At 38.1% G+C, this 19,182-nt stretch overlaps 1 protein-coding gene across 7 annotated transcripts in view; it reads left to right on the forward strand.

The window, feature by feature from the left end:
* Positions 1–19,182, forward strand: part of SETDB2 (SET domain bifurcated histone lysine methyltransferase 2) — an 87,147-nt gene that overhangs the window by 28,999 nt on the left and 38,966 nt on the right. For all 7 annotated transcript variants that reach the window (XM_073894574.1, XM_073894575.1, XM_073894577.1 and 4 more), the window contains 6 exons: positions 3,550–4,113; positions 12,997–13,113; positions 13,898–14,067; positions 16,127–16,343; positions 16,845–16,944; positions 18,370–18,463. In XM_073894574.1, coding sequence (XP_073750675.1) covers positions 3,550–4,113; positions 12,997–13,113; positions 13,898–14,067; positions 16,127–16,343; positions 16,845–16,944; positions 18,370–18,463 — 1,262 coding nt within the window. The remainder of the gene's footprint in view (positions 1–3,549; positions 4,114–12,996; positions 13,114–13,897; positions 14,068–16,126; positions 16,344–16,844; positions 16,945–18,369; positions 18,464–19,182) is intronic.

The raw sequence follows: 19,182 nt of genomic DNA on the forward strand, positions 1-19,182 counted from the left end.
ATACTTACTATGAATTGGTAGCAAACCACTGGGGACTGACACCACCACACCTTGAGTAGCACTGGCCTAGACAATAATCACGAGTGAATAACAAAACTATTAAGTGAAAGAAAGATAGAGAACAACCCCCACCCCCCAGCCTAAGAACTTAAATCTAACCAAGCTTCTAGAACTGACTACTGATTTACCAAATAGAGAGACAGAAGGATGAGTTAAATGATAACCACCACAAGGAAAGCATCAACCAAATACCGGAATGTGGGAAATGGGACAAATGACTATAGGACTATAGGCTATAGGACAAATGACACGGTTTATTCAACTTCAACAAATAAATGTCATAAAATGAAGAGGGAGGGGACACTGCTAAAAGATTAGAGGCAAAAAGACATCTGAATCAAATACAATGTGTGGGACTTTCTGAATTCTGATTCAAACAAATTTAACAATCACCAAAATGTGAAGATAGGTCATTGATCTTGTATGTTTTTTAAAAAGCCTTGTTTGTTAGATATACATACCGAATTATTTCAGGTAATGTCTAGGATTTGCTTTAAAATACTCCAGCATATTCTAGTGTGGGGCAAGAGGAGGAAGAATAGAAGTAAAACAGGCAACATGTTGATAATTGAAGTTTGGTAACAAGTGTCAAAGATAAATAAAACCAGACATTAAAGTGATGAAAACTGATTTCACTTCAGTAACTACTGACAGTAGGGGAAAAAGCTGAGCTCCAATCCAATTTGTGCTGGGGTGGCTGGTGTTTTACAGGTGAATGAGGGAGTAGAGATAGAGGAAGAGGGGAACCCAAGTGAAAAATTGTACAAAGAGTTAGTGTGAATGCCTCTGAGGCCAGCTCTGTGCTAGCTGGAAACCATCAAAGTTAGGATTTATCCTGCCACAGAGACTGGAAGACAAAGGCCCTATCCTTCCTGATGGTTAACTTCCAAGAGAAGGGCCTTCAGGACCTGGAGAAAGGGTACTCCTGAGTTGTAGGAATTAAATAACACATCTTTAGGGAATGGAGGAAAGATTCACAATTGCAAGCCCTTTTTAGTAAATGCTCTAAGAAAGAAAGGTTGAGGGGCTTATCTTCAGGTGTTGGCTAGAAGAAACAAACTCTTCTGATAGCCTTGAGCTTTCTTAGGCAGCACTTTATTGGGGGACTTGGGTCCTCCCAGAGACATGGCCTTATGCTGCTAGAAGCCTTGCTAGACAGTTTGGTTGTCTTAGTGCACAGGTTTGGATGGAGTCATCGTGTGCTGAGAGTTCTACAGTCCTTACAAGTACATGGGGGTCCAATATAACAGTTTTTTTTTTTATGAGAAAAATACACAGCTATGTATAAGTTTGCAAGTTTTATTAATAAGAGGTTATTTTAAAATGTGTATTCTTGTTACCCACTAATTCATCTTAAAGGAATGTATCCTAAGGTAATAATCAGGAAAAATAATCAGGAATTTGGTCAAGGATTTATGTATGAGGATGTTCATCAAAGTAGTAACCAATAGGAAAATTGGAAACAAATGTTTTCAACATTAAAAGATTTATAAATATAGTAGAACATTCCAAAACATCAAGAGCCATTGATTGATGAGGCTCTGCAATAGCAAGCACTCATAAATTGCTGGAAGGGCTGACCCCGTGGAGAACAGTTTGGTGATCTTAACAAAATTACTAATTCATTTACCCTGTGACCTAGTACTCCCACTTCTGGAAACATATTCTGAAGTGATATCTCTACACGTTTGAAATTGTTATGCACCAGGTTATTCATCACATCATGATTTGTGATAGCAAAAGATTGGAAACAGTAGAAGACTAAATTGTGGAATTTATGCAGAGGAGTGCTATATAGCTGGAAAAGGGATGGAGAACCTCGTATTTGTGCATTCAGTTTAGTAGCCACTAGCTACATGTGGCTATTTAAATTTGAATTATTTGAATTAAAATTAAATTTGAATTGATCAAAATTAAATTTAAAATTCAGTTTTTTGGTCACATTAGCCACATTTAAAGTGTTCAGTAGCCACATGTGGCTAGGGGGCTACCAAATTGAACAGCACAGACATGGGACATTTCTATCAATGCAGAAAGTCTTATTGATAGTGCTGCTTTATATAGTGAGCATAAAAATATCTCCAAAATACCTATGTAACTTTAATAATAAATAACAGATACCTAAAGATAGATAGAAAATATTAGGTAAAACAAAACTTAGGTACTTTATGAAAGATTAAAACTTGAGTTCTATACACATGGAATCTTTTCACAGATTTTTTTTTCCTTAAAATCAGTAACCTCTCCATTTTCTTGTATCAGCTGATCATTTTCATATTTGTCAATATGATGCCAGGTGGAATACACATTACAGAAGAAATCCAGTTGGTATAATTATTGCAGGAGTCTTGATGAATTAGTTTTTTTTTTTTTTAAGCTAGCCTTTCCTGTTTTTTTACAAGCAAGAATTGTGAACCAAGCATGCTTGAAGAAGTAACATTCCTCAAAGTGCATGCTCTAAATGGTAGGTGCTGCATAGCACAGAATTACAGCTATAATCACAGCTTTCTGGGATATTCTGAAATTAGGTTGTGGTATAATAGGAAGAATATTTGGTCTTTGTTCTGGTCCCTCATTTAGCGTGTAATACCTTTGGAGTTTCCTGAAGAATGAGGGTCTTTGGCAAGCTAATGAAATGACTTGGTGATGGGCTCCCAGTTAGCTTCAGCGGGGAGGCTGGTCATCAAAGATGAAACCTCCATTAGAAGCTTGAAACTTTCAGTCCTACCTCCCAGCCTCCAGTGAGGGGAGAAGGGCTAGAGATTCAAATAATCTCCAGTGGCAAATGATTTAATCAGTGGTGCTCACGTAGTGAAGTCTCCTTAAAAACCTCTAAGAGGACAGGATTCTGTAAGCTTCCTGGTTGGTAAAGGCTTTGAGGTGCTGGGAGGGTGGCGACATGGAGAGGATAGGCCAACTCCATGCCCCTTCCCACTTCCCTTGCTCTGTGTACTTCTTACATTTGGCTGCCCCTGAGCTGTATCTTTTGTTATAAACTGGTAATAGTAATTAAAACCTAGTAATATTACTGTAATAGTAATTAAAGTGAATCTTTCTAGCAAATTATCATACCTGAGGAGATCATGTGGAAACCCCTGGGTTGGTCAGTTTAGGTGGCCTGGAACTTTTGTTTGGCATCTGAAGTGGAGACAGTCTTATGGGACTGAGGCCTTTAACTTCTGGTAACTGATGCTGACTCCAGGTAGACAGTGTCAGAACTGAACTGAATTATTGGACACCCAAGTTGAAGAGGTGGAGCTGGAAAAAAAACACCATGTATTTGGTGTCCAGAGGAAAAAAACCCTTAAGGTATAACTTTTATATGGTTACAGAACATGATAAATAAATGTTTATTTCAGAGTCTGGCTTGTTTTAGTGATGTCTAAAAAGAAGATAATAGGAACTAACTTACTCCTTAGTGTGCATTGTTTTTTAAAAATGGGGAATTGTATAAATTTGAGATACTAATTAATAATTAATTTTAAACAGATCTACAAAAAATAAGGAAGTTCCTCCTTTGGAAAATAAAGTTGCATACATCAGAGAAAAGAAATCATCTTTGAATCTATCTTACCGAAGTCATGACTGCTCTCGAACTTGTCTGATGAAAATACCACTTACCTTCAAGGGAGAAAACCCTCTGCAGCTACCAATCAAATGCCACTTCCAAAGACGACATGCAAAGACAAACTCTCATTCTTCAGCACTCCATGTGAGTTATAAAACCCCTTGTGGAAGGAGTCTACGAAATGTGGAAGAAGTTTTCCGTTACCTGCTTGAGACAGAGTGTAACTTTTTATTTACAGATAACTTTTCTTTCAATACCTATGTTCAGTTGACTCGGAATTACCCAAAACAAGAAGAAATTGTTTCTGATGTGGATATTAGCAATGGAGTGGAATCGGTACCCATTTCTTTCTGTAATGAAATTGACAATAGAAAGCTTCCACAGTTTAAGTACAGAAGGACTATATGGCCACGAGCATATTATCTAAACAGCTTTACCAACATGTTTACTGATTCGTGTGACTGTTCTGAGGGCTGCATAGACATGTGAGTAGAAAAACATGGCATTTCAAAAAGTCTTCTGAATGTAGGGGTACTTGTCAGGAAGTCCTGCATTGTATCAGTTTGTCTCTCTAAACTCTTTTCACCAAGAATCAAAAATGGAAAGATATACTGTCTCACTAGCAATAGAAAAGAAAACTCTTTGCCAAATATTATAGTAATTTGAAAGTTATTTCTTCCAAGGATGAGTATTTCCTTTAATCTAGTACCATAATCACAATGGCAACAAGTCCAGCTAAAGCCATGTAACAGTGCCAGACACTGTAACAAGTGCTTTACATATACTTTTTTACTTAATCCTCGCAAACCCTCATGAAGTGTAGGTAATACTACTTCTGTGTTACAAATGAGGAAGTTGAGAAGCCAATTTTAAGGTCGTAGAGCAAACAAATTGAAGAGTCAGTGTTTGAACCCATGCTCTTTACCATTATGTTATATGTCTTGTTTTACTTTTACAAATATTTCCGTGCTACTTCTTTATAAAGTTAAAGGTGCTTATAATTCATAATCCCATAACATTGACATTCGACTAAAAAAACATGTTCTACTATAGTAAGAATTTGAAAATTTTATTTAAAGGGTATGTAAGATACATGTAGTAGGTAGGCATATATAGAGTGGAGTTGCATTATATACATTTAATTTGATGCAAATTTAGCTACCTGTACTGGGCAAAATAAAAAGGAGAGAAAGAATTTAAATAGTATAGGCAGTAGTTTCACCATCTCAGTTATTTGAAGTGTGAGAGGATATGTATAAATCTGCTGTTACTTCAGTTTGGCTCATTCCTTTAGGCCTGTCATAGAGGAAATCTCTCACAGTGTCAGGTTTTATTTTAAAATAAGGGTTTTGTTTTTTGTCTTTTTGTTTTTAACATTGTGTCTAAATATAATTGACATGTGGCCAAACCCAGTCCTCACTGCTGGAGAAAAAACTGTTGGACAATGTTTACTTACTGGTCAGTTTATAAGATTTTTTTTTTAAAGAATCTTGACTATATATGATTTTTTTTAAAGATTTATTTGAGAGGGAGATGGAGAGCAGGGAGAGGGGCAGAGGGAAAGGGAGAGAGAGAATCTCAAGCAGGTTCTAAACGCTATGTGGAGTCCAATGCAGGGCTCAATCTCGTGACCCTAAGATCATAACCTGAGCCGAAATCGAGGGTCAGACCTTAACCCACCCAGGCAACCCAACTGTATATGATTTTTGCTTTAACACTGTAGACACTAACCTTTATATAACATGTACCACCAGTATACATATTTTCATCTATAGGTCAGAAATTATAAGAGAAATCACAAAAGCAAAGGCTGAAACCTGCTGGGATCTGAAAATGGACACAAGCACTGTGGCTAGGGATTTTAACTCTTATAGAAATGGGAATTAAACATGTCCCATGTATGGCAGAGAGTGGGCACTCAGTTCTCCAGGGGATAGAATCAGGGACCTCTACAGGGGCTGGGAAGTAGGCTGATTATCTCACATAGCCTGGAATGGGATTAAAAACAACTGGTTTTAGAGCAGTGAAACCCATAGTCACAGCCAGAGCAATGAGGAAAGGAGTCAACATAAAGGAGCACCCAGGAGTAAACCCACAGAAAGGTAGGATTTCAGTCAAAGCACACAGAGATGTTTAGGACCATGAAGGCAGCATGAATCCCAACAAATGGGAGAACTCACGCCTGAAGAATCAGAGATAAATACAGAATCTGATTAAAAGAGACTTTATTTTTTAAAAAAGATTTTATTTATTTGAGAGAGAGAAAGGAAGAGATGAGGGAGAGGGACAGACTCTGCACTGAGTGGAGCTCGATCTCACAACCCTGAGATCATGACCCAAGCTGAATTCAAGAGTCATTTACTCAACCAACTGAGCCACCTAGGTGCCCCGAAAAGAGACTTTAAAATATATATGTTTAAAATGCTTAGAGAGATTAAAATATTAACATCCATGAAATAAAAGGATATTGGGGGGTGGGTAAAGGTGTATATATGAAAAAAAACAATTTGGAAATGTGGGAAATAAAACGTGGTCATAGAAATAAAAAAACTAAATAGATGGACTCAATGGTAGAGCTCATATAACTGGAGAAAGCATTAGTGAATTGCAAGGCAAAATGAAAGAGATCTTCCAGAATGAAAATAGACAAAGACTTGAGGAAGATAATTTACAGGTAGATTAAAAACTGTGGAGGATAAAATAAACTCCAGAATATATCTGAGAAAAAGAAAAAAGCAACATTCAAAGAGCTAATAGCTGAAAATTTAAAAAGTACGATGAAGAATATATCTCAAACACTATGAGAAAAAAATTGATTAACAACACAGTTCTTATCAGAAATAAAGAAGACAAAAACAGAGGCATATTAGCTTAAAATGACAAAGGAAAATAAATGTAAAACTAGAATTCCGTACCAAGCCAGACCAGTCATTTGACAGGGGGCTGTTCAAACAATTACATAGTAATTGAGGACATGCATATATACTTTCCAGCAGTAGTACTTATAAGTATATCTAGAGCATTGTTTTCCAAGCTACAGATTTAGTGGGATATAAAATCATTAAAGTGGTTGTAACTAGCATTTTTTTAATTAAATAGTAAAGAAGATACCCAAGGGGCACCTCGCTGGCTCAGTCAGTAGTTGTGCTACTCTTGATTTTAGGGTTAAGTTTGAGCCTGATTCTGGGTGTAGAAATTACTTAAAAATAAAATCATGGGGCGCCTTTGTGGCTCAGTTGGTTAAGCATCTGCCTTCAGCTTAGGTCATGATCCCAGGGTCCTGGGATTGAGCCCCAAGTCCCGCTCCTTGCTCAGTGGGACAGCCTGCTTCTCCCTTTCCCTCTGCTGCTTCCCCTGCTTCTGCTTGCTCTCTCTCTCTGTCAGATAAATAAAATCTTTAAAAAAAAAAATCTTTAGGGGTACCTGGGTGTCTCGGTCAGTTAAGCATCTGACTCTTGGTTTCAGCCTCAGGTCTTGATCTTGGGGTTGTGGGATCGAGCCCCCCTTTGGGCTCCATGCTTGACACTGGGTTTGCTTGAGATTCCCTCTTCTGCTCATGCTCTCTCTCTATCTCTCAAATAAATAAATAAATCTTAAAAAAATAAGTAAAAACAATAAAATCTTTAAAAGAAGGAAATACCCAAGTGTATCATACATAAGGGTAAAATTTCATGCCACTCTTTCAGTTTATACACATATGTAGAGAAATATATTTGTATGCCTATATAGGATCATGAAGAAAATGTATTTCTTACTGTGGGTCAAAAATATTTGAGAGACCCTACTCTAGAGGTATGCATACATATATGCATAAGAATAAGCTGTTCATGGGCGCCTGGGTGGCTCAGTTGGTTAAGCGACTGCCTTCGGCTCAGGTCATGATCCTGGAGTCCCGGGATCGAGTCCCACATCGGGCTCCCTGCTCAGCAGGGAGTCTGCTTCTCCCTCTGACCCTCTTCCCTCTCGTGCTCTCTATCTCTCATTCTCTCTCTCTCAAATAAATAAAATCTTTAAAAAAAACAAAAACAAAAACAAAAATATATGGGGCATATAGAAGAAATAGAGAACAGCATAACAAGTTCCTGTGTATTTACCACCCAGGCCAAAACAAAACAACCAAATGATTGTGAATGATCTTTAATGTATTGTTGAATTTGGTTTGTTAATCTTTTGTTGAGGATTTTTGTATCTATTAGGGATGTTGCTCTGTAGTTTTCTTTTTTTCTAATGTCCTTACCTGGTTTTGATATCTGAGTAATGCTGGCCTCATAGAATGTATTTGGATGTTTTCCTTCCTCTTCTGTTTTTAGGAATAGTTTGAGAATAGATATTAACCCTTATTTAAATGGAGTTTTTTGATTGCTCATTCAGTTTTGATACTAGTAATCACCTTTTCTATTTCTTGATATACTTTTGGAAAATTATGTTTCTTTGAATTTATCCATTTCTTCTACATTGTCTAATTTGTTGGCATGTAATTTCTCATATCCTTTGTATTTCTATGGTGTCAGTTGTTACTTAACCCCTTCCATTTCTGATTTTATTTATTTGGATCCTCTCTCTTTTTTTCTTGATGAATCTGACTAAAGTTTTATCAATTTTGTTTTTCTTTCCTTTTTTTTTTTTTTTCCTTTTCAGAGATCCGGCTCTTGGTTTCATTGATCTTTTCTATTTTTTTTTCTTGTCTCTGTTACATTTATTTCTGCTCTGATCATTATTATTTCCTTTCTCTCTACTAATTTTGGGTCTTGTTCTCCCTTTCTACTTCCTTTAGGAGTAAGTTTAGATTGTTTGAGATTTTTCTTGTTTTTTGAGGTCACTATACATTTCCTTCTTAGATCTGCTTTTGCTGTATCCCAAAGATTTTAGACCATTAGGTTTCATTTGTTTAGAGGTATTTTTTAATTTTCTCTTTGATTTCTTCATTGACCCATTGGTTGTTTATAACATGTTGTGTAGCCTCCACATGTTCATGGTTTTTCCACTTTTTTTCTTGTAATTGATTTCTAATTTCATTCCATTTTGGTTAGAAAAGATGCTTGATATGATTTCAGTCTTCTTAAGTTTATTGAGACTTGTTTATTGAGATATATGATCTATCATGTAGAATGTTCCATGTGCACTTCAAAAGAATGTGTATTCTGTTGTTTCGGCTGGAATGTTTATATATATATATCTCAAGTCCATCCAGTCTAATGTATTGTTCAAAGACACTGTTTCGTTATTGATTTTCTGCCTGGATAATCTCTCCATTCCTGTAAGTAGGATGTTAAAATCCCTACTTCTATTACTGTTAGTTTCTCCCCTTGTGTCTGTTAAAATCTGCTTTATACATTTAGGTGCTCCAGTATTGGGTGCTTAGATATTTACAGTGCTATATCCTGTTGTCAGATTCATCCCTTTATCATTATGTAGTGCACTTCTTTGTCCCTTAATACAGCCTTTGTTTTGAATTCTATTTTGTCTGATATAAGTATTGCTACTGCAGGCTTTTTTTTTCACTTCCATTTGCATGGAAATCTTTATCCATCTTTTCACTTTCAGTCTATATGTTTTTAGGTCTGTAGTAAGTCTCTTATAGGCAGCATATAGATGAGTCTTGTTTTTTTTTTGTTTTGTTTTGTTTTTGTTTTTTTAGAGGGGGGAGGGGTAGAGGGAGAGGGAGAGAATCTTAAGCAGGCTCCACGCCCAGCACAGAGCCTGACTTGGGGCTCAGTCTCACAACCCTGAGATCATGACCTGAGCCAAAAATCAAGAGTCAGATGCTTAACTGACTGAGCCACCCAGGCACCCCTGTCACCCTGTGTCTTTTGATTGAAGCATTTAGTCCATTTACATTTAACATAATTATTAATAGGTTTGTACTTATTGCCATTTTGTTAATTGTTTTCTGGATGTTTTTGTAGTTCTTCTCCATTCCTTTCTTCTCTTGTTCTCTTTCCTTAAGGTTGATTACTTTCTTTAGTGTTAGGCTTGGCTTTCTTTCTCTTTATCTTTTGTGTCTGTATTACAGGATTTTAGTTTGTGGTTACCACGAAGTTTATATGTAACATCCTTAGGGGCACCTGGGTGGCTCAATCGGTTAAGCATCTGCCTTCAGCTCAGGTCATGATCTTGGAGTCCTCGGAACGAGCCTATGTCAGTCTCCCTGCTCAGCGGGGAGTCTGCCCCTCCAATCCCTCTGCCCCTCCCCCTGACTCATATGCTTGTGTGCTCGCTCTCTCATTCTCTCTCAAATAAGTAAAATCTTTATATATAACATCCTAAGTATTAGCAGTGAAGTGATCATTAAGCTGATGGTCACTGAAGTTTGAATACATTCTAAACGATCTTCATTTTTATTTCCCCCTCCCTCATTTTATATCTGTCTTATCGTATTTTATATCTTTTAATTTTGGTGAGTCCCCTTTCATAATTTTCTTCTAATTGTGTCCTTTCTTTTCGACTTAAAGAAGTCACTTTAACATTTCTTTTAAGGCCAGTTCGATAGTGATGAACCCTTTAACTTCTTTGTCTGGGAAAGTCTTTATCTCTCCTTCAGTTCTGAATAATAATCTTGCTAGATAGAGTATTCTTGGTTGTAGATTTTATTCTTTCAGCACTTTGAATATTTCATGCCACTCCCTTCTGGCCTGCAAAGTTTTTGCTGAAACCAGCTGATGGCTTTATTCGGTTTCCCTTGTATGTTACTAATTGCTTCTCTCTCGTTGCTTTTAAAATTCTATCTTTATCTTTAATCTTTGACATTTTAATTATTATATGTCATGGTGTGTATCTCTATGGGTTCATCTTGTTTGGAACTTTCTGTGCTTTCTGAAACTGGATGTCTGTTTCCTTCTCTAGGTTAGGGAAGTATTCAGCTGTTACTTCTTCAAATAAGTTTTCTACCCTTTCTCTCTGTCTTCTACTTCCAGGACCTCTATAATCCAAATGTTTGTTCACTTGATACTGTCCAAGAGATCCCTTAACCTATCCTCCTTTTTAAAAATTCTGTTATCTTCTCATTATTCAGCTAGGGTAGTTTGCATTACCCTATCCTCCAGATTGCTAATATGTTCTTCTGCATCCTCTAATCTGTTGATTCCCTCTAGTGTGTTTTTCATTTCAGTTATATTCTTCAACTCTGATTATTTTTCATATTTTCTATCACTTTGTTGAAGTTTTCAGTGAGTTCATCCAGTCTTCTCTGCAGTCTGGTGAACATCTTCATGATCATTACTTTGAACACTCTATCAGGCATATTGCTTATCTCCATTTCATTTAGTTTCTTTTCTGAGGTTTTGTGTAGTTCTTTGGAGCATACTCCTGTCTCTTCATTTTGCTTGACTTTCTGTCTTTGTTTCTATGAATTAGACAGAATGGCTGCTTCTCCTAAACTAGAAGGAGTGATCTTGTGCATGGTTGTGTCTGTGGAGACTGTGGGCTTGGTGACTTTGGCTGGCCGACTAGAGCTGTGGCTGGCTATTGTGGGCTGGAGGCCCCAGGGGACTCTGCTGGGACTGTCTCAGTGGGATGCCTGGAGCTGAAGTTGGTGCAGGATGGGCAGTCCTAGGGCTCTCAGTGCAGATGGCACATTGGCCAGACAGCTAAAGCTGAAGTGGGTATGGGCTGGGGTGATCCCAGGGCTCTTTACAGAGAGGGCACCCTGGGAGTACAGCAGAAGGTTAAATGGGTATGAGGCCAGGGGTTCCCATGGTTCTTTATTCAGGGGGGCTCTAGTAGCATTGCCAGGGCTGAGGCAGGGCATGGGTCAGGATGTTCTATGATGCTATGCACCAGGGGTGTGCAGTCATCATCTGGAGCCAAAGTGGTATGGGCCTGGACTGTTCTAGGATACTTTGCACCTGTGTCACCTTGACGAGATGGCTGGAGCTGTAGTGAATGCTGACCAGAGGTGTGCAATGTGTGCTGCACTGGGGCTGCTTTGATGGGATGGCTAGGGCTGGTGTGGGTTAGGGCCCCAGAGTTCACTGCAGTGGTAGACCCACTAGGGTACTTGGGCCCTTTCCCTATCTGCAGTATCAAGGGGGAGGGGGATTATTAACCATGGTGTTCACCAGCTCCCCTGACTTGGAGAGAGTTTCAGCAGCTCCCCTGCCATTTTGCATAGTTCTAGGACTGAGTCCTTTATATCCTAGTAGCTCTTTTATTTTTTTTTTTAATTTTTTTTTTAAGATTTTATTTATTTATTTGACACACAGAGATAGAGGGAGAGAGCACAAGCAGGGGGAGCGGCAGGCAGAGGGAGAAGCAGGCTTCCTGCATGAGCAGGGAGCCCGATGTGGGGCTCGATCCCAGGACCCTGGGATCATGACCTGAGCCGAAGGCAGCGGCTTAACCAACTGAGCCACCCAGGTGCCCCCTAGTAGCTCTTTTAAACGGAGGATTTTTTTCTGTGCCGCAGGGTGTCCAAGGCTTGCTGAAGTCTCAGGCTGTCTAGGACATCCAGACCGTACTCTCATCTGTGCTGGCAAGGTAGAGAGGAAACGTAAACCGTAGCGTTTGCCAGCCCTTCTAACCCAGAGGGAGTTCCAGCAGCTCCCCTGCCAAATGGCCGGGGTCTAGGGCTAGTTCCTTTATATTCTAGTTGTCATTTTAAGCCACAGCTTTTTTTTTTCTGTGCCCTAGGGCAGACAAATCTGCTCACCAGTCCCTCCTCATTGCAGTTCAAAGTGTCAGAGGTGGTGGGGATTCCCTTTGTTACTGTGTCTCTGTCTCTCTGTGTGGTCTCTCTTTTTTTGTGCAGAAGCTGTTCAGTCAGCCCTCAGTTCTTCTTTAGGGGGCATTGCTCTATAATTAGGTAGATACAGTTTGTCCATGGAGGAGGTGAGTTCAGGGTCTTCCTACATTGCCATCTTGAATGAGAAAAATCTATGGTTGCGTGTCTTCTGCTTAGCAACATTATGAAAAACAGATTGTAGTAGCCAGATGGCCAGCATCAATCTCCCCAGTCTGTTTTCATGTCATTGGAGGGAGAGATACTTTAAGATGTCTGCAAAACTACCTATGCCCTTTCAGGTGTGACATGCATAAGTTTATCCATTATAGGAGAGAGGACCTAGGAGAATTTTCACAAATTAGCTTCTGCTGAATAGGAAATGAAAGGAATTCATTTTAAAAAATTAAAACTCATATATTTAAGTATTTCATGAGTAAATAGAGGTATAGGGCAGTTTATAATTATGATAAATTTTGGGAAATTTTGTCTTTTAAAGAGACCTGTTCTGTTAGGGGAGAAGTCCAACTGTCCATGAGCTAAGTGACTGTTCTAAATACAATTGCATCCTTTATCATTTACATTTTTATCAAGACTCTCTTAAGTTGGTGCTTTTTTATTCTAACTTCTCCATCCATTGCTTTCCTTTTAGAACAAAATGTGCATGTCTTCAGCTGACAGCAAGGAATGCCAAGACTGGCCCCTTGTCAAGTAATAAAATAACCACTGGGTATAAATATAAAAGACTACAGAGACAAATACCTACTGGGTAAGATACCTTGAGGATTTGTTGCAGGGTGTTTGTATTTTTGAAGGTGGGTACTTTATTGTTGTGGTCTGTAGTCTTATAGATATCATTAAATATTAATTTTATACCAGAAATCTATATTAAGGAATAAAAAACCAAACTTATATATTGTTCTTGGAAATGGAAGTCAGAAAAAAAAGAAATGTAAGCACACACGTAGCATGCAGAGTGTACTTAAACACCTATCTGCTTTGAGTCTGGCTCTTACCCACTAGGGTTAGACTTTGGGCAGCTAGGAAATATAATTTCCCCATTAGGATTTATAATTTGCAAAGCTCATCTAAGAATTGGGAATTTTCAGACTTTCAAAATTGTTGTCATTAAAAGATACATAGAAAAGCTTTCTTCCTAAACATTCCTTTCCTAGACATTACTAGACATTTTTTTACATTTAATTTTTTTATTGTTATGTTAATCAACTAGACATTTTTTAAAAGCTAACATATATTATGTGCCAGGCATAGCCTTAAGCACCTTGTAAATACTGACTCATTTAATCATGAAACAACCCTACAAGATAGGTACACTTATATATCCCCACATTAAAAAATGGAAAATTGATAACTCATCCAACATCACACAGTTAGTAAATGGCTGGAGCTATGATGAGAATCCAGGCAGTCTAGGAGCCTTCACACTTAGTTGGCCTCCTATGGTAATTATTAGTGAGGTAGCAGTATAAACTGCTTTTGCTTTTAGTTTAGGATATCTGATTGGTTTTTTTTCTTGCATATTTTATTGACAGCATTTATGAATGCAGCCTGTTGTGCAAGTGTAATCGACGAATGTGTCAAAACCGAGTTGTCCAGCATGGACCTCAAGTGAGGCTACAGGTCTTCAAAACTGAGAAGAAGGGATGGGGAGTACGCTGCCTAGATGACATTGACAGAGGGACATTTGTTTGCATTTATTCAGGTAAAGCAGAGGTTCATTATTCAAATTACTATAGTAAGATCTGCATTCCTGAATCTCCATTTTACTAGATTTATAGTAAGAACAGGAGCAACAATATAGAGGAGGACCATCAGAGGGGGGCAAGTGACTGGGAAATTGAGCACTGATGGGATGAGGAGACATCGGATATTCCAGAAAAGAAAGTCTCAATGATAAAACTTGGGTTATTGTGTGAGGCATATTTTTTTCTTATCTCCATGGCTACAGATGCTTTAGGATAAGTTAAGAAGACTTTTTGAATAAGAAAACTAAATGACTGACTTGCTAGGGTAAAGATTATCAAAGACTATCTTGTTCAATAATTTGAACTCTTAGAATTTAACAGGTTAAGTCTGTAATAAATACCTGTACAGGATGATTCAGGCAGTGATCTTCAAGCAGCTCCCTCCATTTCAGGGACTCGAGACAGTTGCCCATGCTCTAAGCAAAACTTCCCAACCAGTGTTTTATAGTTGTGCCATTACTGATTTTTTCTGGTCACAACCCATAGGCCAGACACATCAGTCTTAGTAGTCTCAGCTATTTACCCTGGAGTATCAGGTAAAAATCCTCACTTCCTGTGTGTATCATGAAATGAGACTGGTTGAGGAAACATGGCTCTGGAGCCAGTCTAAAGGAATTGTGCTGGACCAAGTCTTGGCAGCAAGGCGGCAGGACCAGAGCAACCATCCTTATCTGAAAGTCCAGGTTCACTTCAGTGAGAGCAAGAATTCCTATAATTCCTGACAGCCACACTTGGATCCCTGTCACATACTACACAATTTGCCTATACATTCATCTCTCCTATTTCTCAAAATCACTCTGATGAAAGTCAGCTGCCTTATATAAGGAGCCACATGGTGTCCTGGAAGTCTCATTGGCTTTGTCTGCATTACTAGGAAATGTACCTAAGGTATCTCTCTGATTCAGCCGCTAATTTTGACTTGGTCACTATAGTTTTGGGTCCCTTAAAAGAAAATGCATAAACTTTAAGATTTAATATTACACTAGAACTTAATATGAGAATAGGCACGTATTACCTCAGATTTAAATAGGTCACTTTATTTAAAAATGTGTTTTTTTTTAAAGATTTTATTTGAGAGCGGGAATGTGGGGTGGGGGAGGGGAAGCAGCAGAGGGAGAGGGAGAAGCAGACTCCCCACTGAGCAGGGAGCCCAACATGGGGCTCAATCCCAGGACCCTGGGATCAGGACTTGAGCCGAAGGCAGATGCTGAACTGACTGAGCCACCCAGGCACCCCTAAAAAATATGTAAGTTTTAACTGATAAAGCATTTTAACTAGACACAAAAGCTGCATTCTTAAGAGTGGAGTTCACCACAGGGTGCCTGGGTGGCTCAATCTGTTAAGCGTCTGCCTCCCGCTCAGGTCATGATCCCAGGGTACTGGGATCAAGCCCCACATCAGGCTCCCTTCTCAGCAGGGTGTCTTCTTCTCCCTCTCTCCCTCCCCTTGCTTGTGCTTTCTCTGTCTCTCAAATAAATAATTTTTTTTTTTAATTTGACAGAGCACAAGCAGGGGGAGCATCAGGCAGAGGGGGAGGGAGAAGCAGGCTCCCCACCTAGTAGAGAGCCCAACACAGGGCCCAATCCCAGGACCCTGGGATCGTAACCTGAGCTGAAGGCAGACAGTTAACGAACCGAGCCATCCAAGCGCCCCAATAAATAAAATCTTTAAAAAATAAAAAGACTGGAGTTCACCTCTCTAATTTTCTAGAATCCATTCTGATTTTATTTTTACTATTGTAGCTAAATCTGTTCTCTTTCATTTTATGCCAGAACAGACAAATGCTTTTTTTAGATGGTTGGTGTTTTTTCTCATATACTGGAAGATATGAAATCTCTTACTGGTCTTTTGTTTATTGTTTCTTACAAGAGTTTCCTAGGATGAGTTAATGTGTTTATTTTCATTATAGAAATATGGTACATTTCACAGAGTTCTTTAGTAATGGAGCAGAATAGAGATGTTCTTCTGTTGCTTAGCAATTTTTGTCTTACTAAACTCTTACTTTTTTTCTTTTAGGAAGATTACTAAGCAGATCTAACACTGAGAAACCTGATGCTATTGATGAAAATGGAAAAGAAGAGAATATTATGAAAAATATGTTTTCAAAAAAGAGGAAAATAGAAGTTGCAGATGGTGAGGTTGAAGTTATCCCATTAGAACTGGAAACACATAGAAGTGCTGAGACTGAGGAATGTCTACCTACGTTCAATAATAATTTAAAAGAGCCTGTTATGTAAGTAAGATATTAGGAACCCAATCAAGATTGATCTGTATTATTGATTAAGAATGGTTCTCTTTGTTTCTTACTCCCCCTCCCCCGAACTCCTGTGTATCTCATATATCGGCTTGCTTCACAGTTGTAAGTTTAACTCTGAGAAATCTAGAATGCTTATATTTTAAAAGCTAGCCAACATACTTTATTTCCTCTTTTCCATTTCTGGAGTTTTACCTTTAAAAGACTTATGCCTTTAATCAGAGTCTTTATGGATATCATAACTTTTGCTGTCCTTTTTATTTTCTAGCATCGTATTTACAAACCTTTTCACAGATTATTTTCTAAACATACTTCAAAAATGATTGACTTTAAAATTATTTCCTTCTTTAGTGGGGGATAAGCGTAGGTGTATTAGATTAATTTCTAATGGATACTTACCTAACAGTGATATCTATATTTCAAGGTCCAATAAAGAGAATTTTTAGTGATATATAGAATAACTGTTTTTTTCCTTTTCAGAGAAATGAAATGTAACAGTATTTCAAGAATTCAATATCATTCAGTCATTAGAAGTCCTAAAGTGAAGACAGCCATTATTCAACACAATGGGAAAAGGATGGTAAAAACTGCAAAATGTAGATGGGGCCCTTCTGAGAACATTAACTGTGATCTCAACTTTCTGTCTTTTACTTAGTTCCAATTGTTTGTGTAACTTAATAATGTGTAGGATTTCTTTTATTATTTTGGAATGGGTGTACTCTTGAAGTGTTAGGACCGTGTTTTATTTACTTAGTGTCCTCCATGGTCATTGGCATGTTCCCAACTTAGATACGTAAGGAGAGTGTTGGTCATGATCTGACAATGTGTTCCACTGAAACTGAGAGCTATCCAGTTCTGAGAATTTATAGAAAAGCTGAAGTGTTCCAGAGTTGATAGTGATACAGAATAAGAAAAAAGATGGAGTAATTTAGGTTAAGGAGATAAGGTTGAGAGATGTAAGAGAAAGAAGAGACACAGCCCAAAGAAAGAATCATCCAGAAAACACCATTTTACATGATAGCCTCTGAAGGTATACTTCTCAGTCTGTACTGAGAAAAATAACCAGTCGGAGACTATAACTTGGAAGCAAAGAAAGATGCAGGAAAAAGAACAGAGGAAGACATAAAGATAGTTCACAGTAGGGCTTGTAGATGAGAAATAAAAACTCTGCCCTAGGTGATGTGCAAATATTTGCCCTCAGCCTAATAATGTACATACAGTAAGTACCTCCTCAGGATCACGTAATTATGAAAAGGTTAGGCCATCAGACCACATAGAACTGGGTTTGACCTCCAGCTCTGCTGCTTTCCACCTGGGTGACATCTCCACGTCCACATTCCTTTATCTGTAAAATGAGGATAATAGTATCTATCTCAGAGTTAAGAGGATTAAATGAGCTAAGCTTCAGAAACTTTGTGTAGCACAATGCTTGACACCCAAGTGCTCAATAAATGTTGACCATTTAAGTAACTTGAATAATAATAATAATGGTCAACACTAGTTGAACAGTTAGTTGAGTGCCAAGTGTGGCATTAAGCTTATCACCTTTTTAAAAGTTATCATTAACATATAAAGTGATTGCCGTGTATACAACTCATAAAGATAGGCAACTCCTTTAACCTTCTTTTTGAAGTAAAATAGCTAAAGTGTGCTTTTATCCTTGCACATCTTATAGTTGAAGCCAAATTCATAATATGGTATCAAAATTGAGGGATACAGACAGATGCCTTTGAATTTTATTTTAAATTTTAATGCCTAAAGAATGTCTTGACAGTCTTGATAAATAAAGTCTTTATAACATGTGGCTTACTAAAGTGCCTAGAAGTAGAACACAGCCAAAGGGGCTCCATTGCTCCAGAGATTCCTTATGGTATCAGCTTTGAGGCTTCCAAAACTAATGTGGTAGCTACAGCCAGATTGACAGTTGACAAAAGAGGTCTAACTGCTACATTAAATTCTTTTCCTGACCTAGAAAATAAAGACAGCTTACCTGTTCTCTTTTAAGGGATTTGCTTCCTCAGAGTCTGTCACCTCAGAAGATAATGATGGATTTAAACCAGCCCAAGTACATCTGAACTCCAAAGCCAAGGAAATGAAAAGTAGGCTTTGTTTCACTCTGTGATAGCCTCCCTCTTCTGCCTTTTTGTCTGTCTCATTCAATACCTGTGGCTTATTTTCTCAGACTTAGAACAAACAAGCTGCATTCATTATAAAAGTTATTACTTGTGTAGATCAGAGGTTGACAAACTACAATTTGTGGACCAAATCTGGCCCACCATCTGTTTATGTATGGCCCGTGAGCTAAGATAATTTTTACATTTTTAAATAACTTAAAAAAATGAGAAGATGAATATTTTGTGACACTTAAAAATTATATGAAATTATATTTTGGTGTCCATAAACAAAATTTTATTGGAGCATAGCCACACTCATTAATTTACATATTATCTCTGATGACTTTCACATTATGTCAGCAGAGCTGAATAGTCACAACAGAGACTATATGGCCCACAAAGCCTAAAATACTATTTGGCCCCTTGCAGAAGTAGTTTGCCAACCCTTGATCTATATGCCAACAATGACCCTGAGGCATTGCAGGAAGGAGTGGGGTAGACAACTCTGAGTCTACATGGTCCACAGTGTTACCTGTGGCTTTGGAAGCATTGTCCAAAGCAGCCATTTCCTAACTCTTTGTTAGGGGCTCCTTTAAAATTAAGATACATCATCCTGCAGTACTCCAGCCAACAGTGCTGTAGGGATGCTCAGCAAAAAGCAAAAATATTGCTATTCTGAGTGCTTGTCTTTCAGTGTTACCAGT

Source organism: Callorhinus ursinus, unplaced genomic scaffold, assembly GCF_003265705.2.
Source record: "Callorhinus ursinus isolate GAN/ISIS: 27379988/994484 unplaced genomic scaffold, GSC_fseal_2.0 scaffold7, whole genome shotgun sequence".
Classification (NCBI taxonomy): domain Eukaryota; kingdom Metazoa; phylum Chordata; class Mammalia; order Carnivora; family Otariidae; genus Callorhinus; species Callorhinus ursinus.